The sequence below is a fragment of the Aspergillus alliaceus genome, assembly GCF_009176365.1.
Source record: "Aspergillus alliaceus strain CBS 536.65 unplaced genomic scaffold BDW43scaffold_9, whole genome shotgun sequence".
Lineage (NCBI taxonomy): Eukaryota > Fungi > Ascomycota > Eurotiomycetes > Eurotiales > Aspergillaceae > Aspergillus > Aspergillus alliaceus.
Window position 1 is genome coordinate 209,651 of NW_022474692.1, and position 11,648 is coordinate 221,298.

General features: G+C 48.3%; 4 protein-coding genes across 4 annotated transcripts; 2 read left to right on the forward strand and 2 right to left on the reverse strand.

Moving 5' to 3' along the window:
- Window positions 1–1,967: 1,967 nt before the first annotated feature.
- On the forward strand, window positions 1,968–3,495 carry BDW43DRAFT_249804 (uncharacterized protein). Its single transcript, XM_032039791.1, has one exon. The coding sequence runs from the start codon at window positions 2,314–2,316 to the stop codon at window positions 3,427–3,429; it is 1,116 nt and encodes a 371-aa protein (XP_031903022.1). The 5' UTR covers window positions 1,968–2,313; the 3' UTR covers window positions 3,430–3,495.
- BDW43DRAFT_249817 (uncharacterized protein) lies at window positions 3,495–3,940 on the reverse strand. Its single transcript, XM_032039793.1, has one exon. The coding sequence runs from the start codon at window positions 3,807–3,809 to the stop codon at window positions 3,561–3,563; it is 249 nt and encodes an 82-aa protein (XP_031903023.1). The 5' UTR covers window positions 3,810–3,940; the 3' UTR covers window positions 3,495–3,560.
- Window positions 3,941–4,637, reverse strand: BDW43DRAFT_249806 (uncharacterized protein). The gene has a single exon (XM_032039792.1). It carries the CDS (start codon window positions 4,462–4,464, stop codon window positions 4,072–4,074), a length of 393 nt encoding a protein of 130 aa, XP_031903024.1. The 5' UTR covers window positions 4,465–4,637; the 3' UTR covers window positions 3,941–4,071.
- Window positions 4,638–6,529: 1,892 nt separating this feature from the next.
- BDW43DRAFT_267767 (uncharacterized protein) lies at window positions 6,530–11,472 on the forward strand. The gene is made up of 2 exons (XM_032041033.1): window positions 6,530–9,546; window positions 9,606–11,472. The coding sequence occupies exons 1-2, from the start codon at window positions 7,201–7,203 to the stop codon at window positions 10,812–10,814; spliced, it is 3,555 nt and encodes a 1,184-aa protein (XP_031903025.1). The 5' UTR covers window positions 6,530–7,200; the 3' UTR covers window positions 10,815–11,472.
- Window positions 11,473–11,648: the final 176 nt, after the last annotated feature.

The window sequence follows — 11,648 nt, forward strand, 5'->3', positions numbered from 1 at the left end:
ACCAATGTAAGCGTCATGATACTACCTCATGGATTAAGCCCAGAGCTTGAACGGGTCCCCGGGAAGATCCTCCACTCCTCCACTCTCGCCGAAACATGTTCAATGGGATTCTTTACTCCAGTGGAGCAGGAGCTCCCCAGCGGTCCAATGCTCCAGCGTGGATAAAGCCCCGTTGGAATGTACGCCGGAATGCTGAACCTGTGAGAGGAATGCGCGCCCCCATGAACCATGCTCGGAACAGGTGCTCGACATTCAAGGGAAATCATTTCCCAAGTTGCAAACTGGTAATGTGTTGCAATTGGTCATTTCGCTTGAAAGAAGTTCTGGACAAAAGATGTGCACTGGTGTTCATCTGCTCTATTGAGGTTTCTATAATTATTCCCTTTTACACGTAACAGCGTCCTTTGACATATCACTAATTGTTCGCATTCAGCTTTTCTCATCTTGGAGATCAACAAGATTAAGCGTGTTCCAGAGCGTGAAAAGATGTGTCATGGACTGATTTCCTAGCAGATCAATGGGTGTCGTCGTCTTTCTTTGGTCATACGATCTCGTAAGGTATCACTTCCACTAAAAAGCCACGCGAAGACTACGTTACGCAGGACTCGGAAGTGCGTTTCTTCCTTTGTTCAAAAACATTCCCCCCTTGTAGTTACCCAGAAAGCAGTTATTGTGCGACAAACAAACGATGATATTGGGCCGCTAAGATATCGAGGAGATTACATCGCAAGGCTCAATCAAATTGGATACAAAGTATGCGATTCAAACAAAGGACCAATTCCTCAAACCTTAGTCCAGGTTCGAGGAGCGGGAGGGAAGCAAGCCATATGGAAGAATGCGCGAACTACTACTGGTAGACGCACAGATAAGATCGTAGCACCTGCATCCCTTGTGTTCCCGAACGATGGACCTATTTTGAGATTGGAATGCTTAACCCAAAGAATGATCATCATCAAACAAGTTACGGATCGGGCTGAAGAGTCCGAGAGACATAGTACGCTCGAGTGTAGTACATCCGGGTACACAACCTGCCTGTCAGATTAAAGGGATCTCCTTTAATTTGCACTTGTGATGAGTACTTCTGTGGTAATTAGAAGTAACATTTAGCTAGTCCTACAAAAGCGGTAGGTATTTACCTCATCTCAATTGTCAGACCTCGGGCTTTTCAGATGTTTCATGATCAATGAAGGCGTCCCTCATTACTCCGATACTTACTAGTACTACATGGATATCTACTAGTATCTAGGATAGGACTCGGGAGTCCTCCGTACAGTCCGGGAGTACGCGGAATACATCAGGCCTGAAGCCCTAACTCCGGACGGATTAATTCTTGACCCGAAAGTGGTCGTGATGATTTCATTTGTTGGAAAACAAGCGGGAGCCAAATAGAGCTATACCGCCTTTGGGCGTTCCGTAGTCGGGCCGAGAGGGAAGGGGGCAAACAGCCGCAAATGGTCAGGTGGTGGTGACGGAAATCTGACTCCCCCAAATCAAGACTGTCAACGACGGTCGCCTTTCCTTGACCTTCCTTCCACAGGCACTCTGTGCTGTTCTATTATCACCACTATCGACATTATAACATCTATTTCGTTGCGCAGGTATACATTAATGTACCTCTGACCTTTCACTGGGGCAATCTAACTATCTTCGATTGTTACCCCTCGCCCCCGCCCAATCTCACACAATCACCCACGGAAAGTGGCGTGAATCTAGAAGCCCAGGTTTCTACTCATCCTTCCTTGTACAAATACGCGAAAACACTTTCAACTTAGTCGAGGAAGTCGCGCTTCCTTGTACACTCTCAACCCCTCTTGTCAAGGCCACGCAACGCGTCGTGGGCTGAACGAATATCTCAGAAGACTGAGCCTGAGGCTTCGATTACACCATCCTACAGTCTATATGTATATCAACGCAGAGTCTATCAAAATCAACCCTATTTCGGAAACGACGAGAGGACTCAAAGCGGAGTCTAGTGCCGGGAACCTTCAGCAGCACCAGAAGTGCATGTTTTTTACCTTTAAAAATTCACGGATCTCGAAGTAATCACCAATATGTACTGCAACATTATTTTTGCCGGGGATGTCCTCCTCAACCTCCACTAGGTGAATACCTTGATTCACACCTGTGCTTCACCATGGATTCCTACCGGATTTTCGGAGGCCTTCGAAGCCAAGAATTATCAAAATCAAAAAACTACTACCGATCTTTCTCAAACAAACCATTCATCACCTGTTGCTAAGGCCTTGGGTCGCAACATACCTGCATTTTGGTACTTGGCAAAGGTGTTCAGAACACGGATTACAGGTTGTCAAGATGAGCAACCAAACCATGAACAAAAAGTCCTGGGAGTCCCTTTCCTCGACGTTTTCTGGCCTTGAAATATCTCTCTCTCAGGACAGCTGCTACGCATCTGATGAGGTTTCTGTCGCTTCAACTAATCCGACCACCATCAATTCGTCGGTTATTTCAACCGCTGCACCCACCAAAGTAACGTCACAGCCTCCGTATTTGAAACCGATCCTGAAGAGACGGTACGCGGAGATCGCAGAAGACGAAGAATCTGAGTCGGGCTATGCATCCGGTGTCTCTGAACACGAATACGAATTTTTGTCAGAAGACGAGACGTCTGATGATGACGAAGAAGATGATGATGTGTACTACGTCACATGCTGGGAAGACGCATCAGACACTTTATCTGAATATAGCGATGATGATGATGACTATGATGATGGCTCTGCCGATGGCTCATTCATCTCATTTGGGTCCAACGTTAGGTTTGATACCAACGTGCTGTATATTGAAGCGCCAGATCTTCAAGACGATGAAACACCCTGCACTGAGTTGACCTGCCATGAGCTAATGGAGATGGCAAGAGCATCTGGCAACCTCCATTTTCAGGAGGACAACGATATCGGTGACGATTTCGACGACGCCGAACATGGCGGTATCAGCGAGTCCATCAAGCAACTGCCTGAAGAACATACCAGCGATGTTGTGGACCTAGACAAGCGACTTTTCCTTGCTTATATGAATGGCATTAATGGGATCGCTGATCCCGGGTACAAGTCGCGTCTTCACGCGCGGGTCGGCGACATCAAAATGGGTCGTGTGAAATCCCCGTACTTGGAAGCCGAGAATGCCGATGGGGTATATCTCGATCATGCCCTCAACCATGTGATTGGGACTTTCCCAAACCTAGTCGCCAAACAGGAGTTTGAGGAACTCCTCAGTCTCAGCAAAGAAAAGGGGGCGCTGCAGCAGCCACCCGAAGTCCGTGCAAGTCTCAATCGGAGCTTAATGGAGAAAATTGAGGGCCTCCTCTCCGAAAGATTAGCCAGTGATGTCAACATCGGACCAGACGAATTGAGCTTTTTCGCAGGTGGGGTTGCGTATGCCCTAGATAACTGGAAACCCTATTGGGTCCATTGAAATGCTTTTATGAGTAACCCCAAGGCTTCAGTGCAAAAGGAACATGAAGCCAACGTAGAACCAAAAAGGTATGGCTTGGGAACAGGGAAAGAATATACGATATTTACTTAGCGATTTACAAAAAGCTTTATCTAGCGGGGTGATAATTGATACTCAGTATTGAAATTTATCCAGTTCTCAGTTACGTAGTCCAGCCATACATGTTCACCATCATCAACATAAAAAAGAACAGCGATGATACATCCTCCGTCTGAACCGGAAATGACGACGGTCCCCTTGTCTGGGGGTTTATTTCCCGACCCAAGATGCTCTGAGGTCTTTCCACCTGCCAAAAGATGGGGCCAGTACCATGCCAAAACGAGGTTTAAAAATATGGTCATAAGCTGACAGAAATGTGGGCCCGGAGCACGACACGATCAACCAACTATTAGATTTCCCAAATGATCCCAATAGAGCACTGCCGACGTTAAGTCTCCTTAACAGGCACACCCATCCACATCATTATCTACTAGTTCTCCACATGGGAATCCAAGTCCTCCCAGCCACTCAAAACAGGACCAAGGCCAAACACGCTGATACAGAATAACTCATATTTGTCCCGACCTGTTTCATAACAGTGGACATAGGTACAGTGCTTAAGTCTTAGCTGATGAGGTTATGACAAGAACGGACTACTCCTCTATCATGAACGCCACAAATTTCCAATAGTTCTAGCCCGGCATAAGCCGGACTCGGTAGTTTTACTAGAAGGCTAATCTGCAGCCCGGTGTGTTTCGACGCCGACTCTAGATGTTCTGTCCCAAAAGCAAAGGGAAAAGCTAGGGCTAGGCTGGGCAGCCCGGGAAGTAAGCAATTAACATGATTGCCTTTTTTTTTTTTTTTTTTCTTTTTTTTTTTTTTTTTTTTTTTTCTTTTTTTTTTCTCGGGATTCGATTCTAGTATTATCTGAGGAAGGTGGAGCAACGCCCGTATGCAAGTATCCGGTATCCTAGTCGATTCCGAGACGAGGTGGGCTGATTCAGACGCGTTTTGCATCAGGCGGAATACTACCCTGTCCTTTTCTGTGCCTGTGGGTATTATCGGGTTACCTATATGTGGATGGACATATATATATGTATGTGCAATATAATACGTGCATAATCAGGTGTGTATAAATGAGGGAGAACTGATATGATATTATATTGGTCCCTGGGAAATTGGCTCTGGAGATCCTCGTCACGAGTCATGTAAGTAAGCCACGGAGTACTCCGTCCAGCCGATTCAGACTATCGACTAGTGCGATAGAATGATCGTCCAGCTCACCGCGCATAAGGATTAAAGTATTGCCAGAACAACCATGCCTAACTCTTGAGTCTGTAGGCTGAGCTGATTTCAGCTGAGATGGAAATTCTGGTGAATAGGGAAGTCAAATCACAAACCAATCACAGCCCTAGGATACTCCGTATCCGTAGTCATTTAGGGGGGAACATGTGGTCTACCATTGCCATGGATTTGACTCGATTCCCCCCGCTGCCGAAAGCAAATCATGAACCGCCATGGATTTTGGGGAATCCCCTGGTTTGTCCCGAAAGCACGTCACTGCCGAATGAGATCCAGCGATATCGTGGCACAGGACAGTTTATAAGTGGATTTCCACTGTTAGGATTGAATGGGAGAATTCACTTCCATTATGCCGTGCTTTTCAGACATATTTTGTAGTCTATATTATCTGGTGTTATTACCTTTGGGGGAAGCTCTGCGCCTGGTATGGGTATGGGGTAGAGTAGAGTTGACTCGTGCCCCGTTGACAGTGCCCGGTCATGATCGACCGTTTGGCCTTAGGCCGTGCATGAAGGAGGTATGGAGTATTTCTTGTGATTATGGAATTTTCGTGGATTTTTGCCTCTGCGGTGGATTGATATGACTGTTGGGTGGGTTTTGGTAGGAGTAAGAAAAGAAAAAAAATCCCCATTAAAAAAAAAAGGAGAAGATTTCAAGAGTGATTATTGATGGAGCGGTAGTCCAATCAGATAATCACTCTGGACGAGATGTTAAATAGTGTTAGGTGGATCAGCCTCTATTCTTCAACAAGTGGAAAGCGGACACGATTGGATTAACTCTCATAGTCGGGAAAACTGAGTTTAAAATGGAGAATTCGGAGAAGGGCAGGAAAAGAGTGAATACTCTGGGTTTTCCAGGACACGAGGTGAAGTCAGCTCGTGCTGGGTTCGGGAGATTCTCACATCAGCCTTGTTAAAAGAAGAAAAACGACCAGAAAAAGCAACTTGAAGCATGATGATCCGTCTTCAGTCTTGACTCCGTATAAGAAAGAAGAAAGAAATACGGACCACATGATGCACCTTACGTACAGTTACCAAACAAAAATCCCGGTCGTTCCCTTTGTTTCGTTGCCCCTGAACCCTAGAAGCTGGGACGGTTCAAACCTCCCATTCGACCAAGTGGGGACCACTCTTTCGTTAGTTTTCTTCGGAATGGAGATCGTTTCCGTGGCCGTCTCTTCTTTTCGGCTTCTTCTCTTCGCAGGGCTTTCCCTTCTGGATCCTGTTTTCTGATAATGACGACCAGAAGAACCGTGGAACACCTCGTTGCTTATCAGAACACACCCAATGTTCGGGTAGTAGATAGCATACTATCCCGTTGAGTGGCAACAAAATCAATGTGGTTGATCTTTTCCTCGTATAGGTCTGGAGTCAGTGTTTGGGGCTAAGGTCGACACGGGATTGGAGTGATAACTCTCTCTGGTCAAGGTTGAATGGGGAGAGACATCTTTGTCAGAGTCACAGCCAGTGGAACTAAAGATGAGTAGTGGTTCAGGTACTTTTCCCTTTTTGACTCCACCCAACGGATCAAACTTCATAATCCATCCCAAAAAGGATCGTGCTTGCTCCACATTTTCCTTCCCTCCCTCTCCTGATCCTGCAGGCTCTAATCCGTTAACCTTACTATGCCCGCTAAAAGATGAAAAATAATAATCTATTAAAAAAATTAAATTAAATAAAAACTGGATCCGAGTAGTAGTAATAATCAAATAATTATAAGTATAATTAATTCCAAAATTCAAAATCCTAATTATCCAACAAATCAGATGACATTATTATTAGCCCCCTCTCCCGAAAGGTAATAATAAAGAATTCTTAGACGGCGTATCGTATCCATTCTAATACATTCTGGGACAAGTCACTTCTTCGTTCTACTGCGTTGTACCTCTTTCTACCATACTCCTGATCTACCTCCGGAGTGAATGAACTATTCTCTCATTCTGCTTCCTCTCTCTTTTACTTCCTTCCCTCCCCCTCTCTTCAATTCCATAATCCAAGAACATACCATCAGTCGACTACGGTTCGGCTGTCTAATGATCTTTCAGGAATCTTTTCCTTGGAGATATCCCCAACGGTACACGAACGAAATGAACGTGGAGAGCTCTTGAAATTGTTACACGGGTATGTCTTAGCACCGCATCCACCGCTTAGCGGGCTTTTTCTTTTCTTTTCTTTTTTTCTGGGCTGAGGTTCGTCACGGCGCCCCCATGTAACGCCTGATGTCGTCAGATCCATCTTGCATATCAATCTTTGCAAAATTGGCCCCAAAGGTGGGCGGTGTCCTTGACATCTGAGCTGACGGTGCTCATACGTTTACAATTCCAGGATGATCCACGTTTCCCTGGTTCGATAACGATATAGAGAAAGAAGAACAAAAAAAAGACATAATATACGTCACCACGACGCCTTCGGTCCACTCCCCGCCAGTTATATGTGATCCCTCATATCGACAATGCACCACATCAAAGGCCCCGAGTCCGACTTGGGAAGGACGGCCTCACGCTCTCGCAGTACCAGCATGTCTAGTGATACTTTTCCACGCATCCATCTGACCCTGCCACCCGCAAAACCCCCGCCCTCCTTTATCGCATCCTCCGCCGCCGCGCAGATCATCACCACCGATCAGGAATTCAACACGGCGGATTTTGTGCCCGAGGAGGCCGACGACTCCGATGCCAGAGCAATGATCACTCCCGAAGCGCTCTCCGCCTTGAATGGATTCTTGGACCATCTTCTCTTCAATATCCTGGCGGCGGCCAAGTCAACCCAACTCACCTGTATTCGACCAGCGGTGGCGGATGTGTTAAAACCCCGACTCGCAAAGGAAGTGGTTTCGGCGGCAGATGAGGAGCTGAGCGAGTATATGGGGGGTCCGGAAGATGAACAACTTCAATTTCGTGGGGGTCAGTCGCCGGGCAGTGACTTCGACCTGGTACGTTCCTGGAAATTGACTCGTCTGCGTTGTATGGTATATACCCGGCTAGGAGATATGGAAGAGGATGACGAGGAGGAATACATCGCACAGAACGGGCTGGGGGATGAAGGGGGTGTCTCGCCGCGGTTCTCCAGTCATGTGGGCAATATCACGCCGGCGGCCGCCATCTTTCTGACTTCCATCATCGAGCATCTCGGCGAACAGGCCTTGGTGATAGCGGGCGAGACGGCGCGATCACGACTGTCGGCCAAGCCGAGTGACGGGCCTGAGGAGGCTGAGTCGGGCACGGAACGAGGCACCATCAACCGGTTAGTTGTGGAGGAGTTGGATATGGAGAAACTAGCGTTGAATCCGACTCTGGGTCGTCTTTGGCGGACGTGGCGCCGACAGACTCGATCCCCCGTATCGTCCCGCGCAGTTTCGAGAGAATCTATTCGACGTCGTTCAACTGTTGGTCCTTCCACTGGTCGAAGGGGCAGTGCGGTAACTATTGATGAGTATCCGCCGAGACCAGCCATCGAGATCCCGAAAGAAATCGACCCTGCGTTGGTTGCACTTCCGATGGGTGACCACGACATCGAGGAGATCGAAGGGTTCGCGTCTGATGCTGAAGGAGCCGAAATGATCCAGACGATGGAGGCAGTAGTGGCTCACAAGGTGCGGCCCCATAGCCTCATGGTGCTCACCTTGCCGTCTCCGCGATCGCCCACATCCATGGGAGGGTCACCCATCACTCCACAGAGCGCCAAGTTCACTCGCCATGGCCGCTCGAGGTCGTTGCCCGGCGCATCCCCTTCGGAAGCGCCAGAAGTTGACCAGATGGTTGATCGGCCATCTCCCACTGCATCAGAAGAGCAAAGGCGATTGGAGACTATGTACGAGCATGATGAAGATGATGTAGCACCCAAGGCCGAGCCGGAGCCAAAGAAGAAAGAGACAGATGCTTTTCCTGAGGAATCAGTTGATCAGGAGAAGGCGGCTACATCGTCACAGTCTGCGGTGTCAGTGGAACTAGAGACCAGTCAAGCAAGTAGTACTCGTGGCTCGTCAACGTCCCTGAGCGATCGACTCCAAACAGATTCCGATTCGGAGGTTATTGAAGGGCAAGGGATGTGTGAAAAACCTAAAAAGACTCCGGTGCAGCGACCGAAACGTGTCTGTAGCAAGGACACGACGCGCGAAGATGATAGGTCGACTCCCGCTACCCGAGTGACCAGCGAACGAGGGTTGCCAACAGTGGCCGATGATCCGCCGCAAACGCAAGGGGGAGACTCCACCCCGGCGCATCCCGCCGTCAATCACGATGATGCTCCGAAAGATTTTGATACGAATACATTTTCATCGGAGTCTCAGACTCGGCCATCCACTGAACTGGAAGAAAAGTCCTCTCGTCCCTCCTCGACTTCTGGCGAGAGTGGACATTCTGACCGTTCGCGGACTCGACCCAGACCAAGCCCTTTGGCGGGGGTAAGTCACCATCGGTACGGGCGCTCAAGTCCAGGGGTATCCTCGATTAGTTCGGGAACTGAACGTGCAGCGGTTCAGCGAGTAATGCGACCGTCGACTTCAGCAGCCTCTTCCGTCTACTCCAAACCGCGTCGCTCCGGCAGTTTTAGTAGCCAGCGTGATAAACGCCCTGTGACTGCCGGCTCGACCACGTCTCAGGTGTCAAGCAGACTCAAGGGTCTGATCGGGTTTCAGGGTGACTCTGCTTCACTCCGTCTGCGCAACTCCTCCGAGACCAATCGGTTGTCTGCTCTCGTTGGAGAGCCGTATGACGACAAGTCTGGCTTGGATGAATTGATCCGCAGTGAGGAAACTCTTCATTATACGCTAACGCCGAGAAATATGAGGGAAATCGAGGTATGACTGACTGTTCATAATATTTTTTGATGAACTCGGGCCATTGACAAATACCCTAGGAACCTGATTCACCCCGGTGGAGAGTCAGATCAGACACGGCGGACCTAGCCGACTTCCTGAAGAACAGTACCCCTTCCGGGGAGGACGTTCCACGTCCTAGTACCTCCAACACATCTTCTAGAGGTACTATCAACACGCCTAAATACAAGCCCATCGAAATACCTCCGGGATCGACTCTTCAGCAGACATCAAGCCTGGCAGAAGTTGCCAATGCGAAATCAGGTAGTGGCTCAACCGGTCCAAGCAGTCCTCTTAGTGCCCAAGAAGCCCAATCTCCACGTTCCCCTTCGAGCACAATCCGCAGTGGTCCTAAGCTGCAAGCCCGTCCTGCAGTGACATCAAAAGCAGAACAAGACCAGACGTCTGAGTTAATCGATTTCATTCGAGAAGGTCCACCAACTGCAGGAGCCCGCCGCATCCCTCGTACAGTTGCACCATTCCGAGACACAATGGACTCGGACGAGCTGAATTCTCTCGAGACTGGCGATACGGAAAATAATGCGCTATCGATATCAAGTACGCAAGATGGCTCAATACTGACTTCCATCGGGTCGCGTACTGGATTACTAGAATCGAGTAACCGAACTACCGCACAGTCAAGCGCCTCCAGGCAGATACCCACCGCTCCATCGGATAGCCCTCATCCTCTGCGAAAACAGCGCAGGGTGCGGGATCCTTATGCCATTGACTCGGATGATGACGAAGATCTAGCTGAGCTCATGGACGGTCCAAAACCCAATCGCGAGGAGGAAAGCTTGATAGATTTCTTGCGTAACGTTCCTCCCCCGGAGTCGGAGCCCACCCCCCAGCCTCTGAAAGTCAACACATTGCCCTCTAAAGGTTCATCTGGTGCGTTTGGAATGAAGGCACGGCTTCTACGCAACGCGTCCGGGGACAAGGTGCCTACCACCAAAATCTCCAAATCCTCGTTACGGCCACAACAGGACAACTATGCCACGGCGCCATCCAACTATTCAGTCAAAGTGAACGCAGAGAGGAGTCTAAGCGGAATGTATGGCACTAGTGGTCTTCCCTCCGTCACAGACCGGCAAACCGAGACTAGTGCACTAGCTGAATTTCTTCGGACCACCGGGCCTCCTGAGCCTCCTACACCTCGAGCCACCTCATCGCTCGCTTCGAAGGGTAAAGACTCCGGGGGAAATAGCCTGTCCCGCTTTTTCGGACGTCGGAAGAAAGTCGATATCTAATGTGACCTTACTTTATCTGACTACCTACCTCTCCCTACACAGACACAGCCTCTCACCCTCTCTCCCTCTCTCTCACTCACACACACACACACATTATTTTTATTCTCCATTCTCTATTTGGCCGCTTTCCTTTGGTCTTTTGGCCTATGCACCCGTTAGATATGCCTTTACTTTCCCTCTTCTCTTTTTTTGGGGCGCTTCGAGCCATGTGATGATCTATCTTGTGTTCCTAATACAGGTTCTACACCTTACTTTTCTCACTATTTTGTTGATCTATGAGTCAAAAACCTCATAGTCACGATCCCTTGGCCTTTGATGAACGAGTTCCCTTCTATCTACTTTTCCTTATGTTCACTTGTTGCCCTGGAACAACACCTGTTACACTTTTTTACTTCTCATTATACCACTTTGTCTTATTGAATTTTTAACCCAGTTGTGTTCTACCCTAATGGGAATTTGATATGAATGACATCTTGTTTTCAAACCTTTCCATTTCTAGGACATCTGGATATTTCTCTTTTCTTTTTTCTAACCACGTACTATTCCCCTGGGAAGTTGGATTTATGTGTTTACTATCATATTCCAAATTCGGAGCATGTGAAATTACTAGGAGGCAACCATCTAATGACCATATAACAATTAGTTATTTGGACCCCAATCCACTCTACAGTAGTGACTGCCATATTCATAGAACTTGTGTGCAACATAGGATTTTAAGAATTTTTTTAGAATCCAGGGCTAGTGTAGATCAGTTTCGGTCCTGAAGCATAGAGCGCGGAACATTGTTCTCCCGACCGCTCGGAAGCCCTTGAGCGCGGCGTGGCATCAATGGCA

What these genes read in the sequence shown, in the direction of transcription:
- BDW43DRAFT_267767 (XM_032041033.1), top strand. Translation starts at nt 7,201, where the DNA reads ATGCACCACATCAAAGGCCCCGAGTCCGACTTGGGAAGGACGGCCTCA. An exon ending in GAAATATGAGGGAAATCGAG is followed by an intron (nt 9,547 to 9,605) that starts GTATGACTGACT and finishes CAAATACCCTAG; the next exon opens with GAACCTGATTCACCCCGGTG.
- BDW43DRAFT_249804 (XM_032039791.1), top strand. Translation starts at nt 2,314, where the DNA reads ATGAGCAACCAAACCATGAACAAAAAGTCCTGGGAGTCCCTTTCCTCG.
- BDW43DRAFT_249806 (XM_032039792.1), bottom strand. Translation starts at nt 4,464, where the DNA reads ATGCAAAACGCGTCTGAATCAGCCCACCTCGTCTCGGAATCGACTAGG.
- BDW43DRAFT_249817 (XM_032039793.1), bottom strand. Translation starts at nt 3,809, where the DNA reads ATGACCATATTTTTAAACCTCGTTTTGGCATGGTACTGGCCCCATCTT.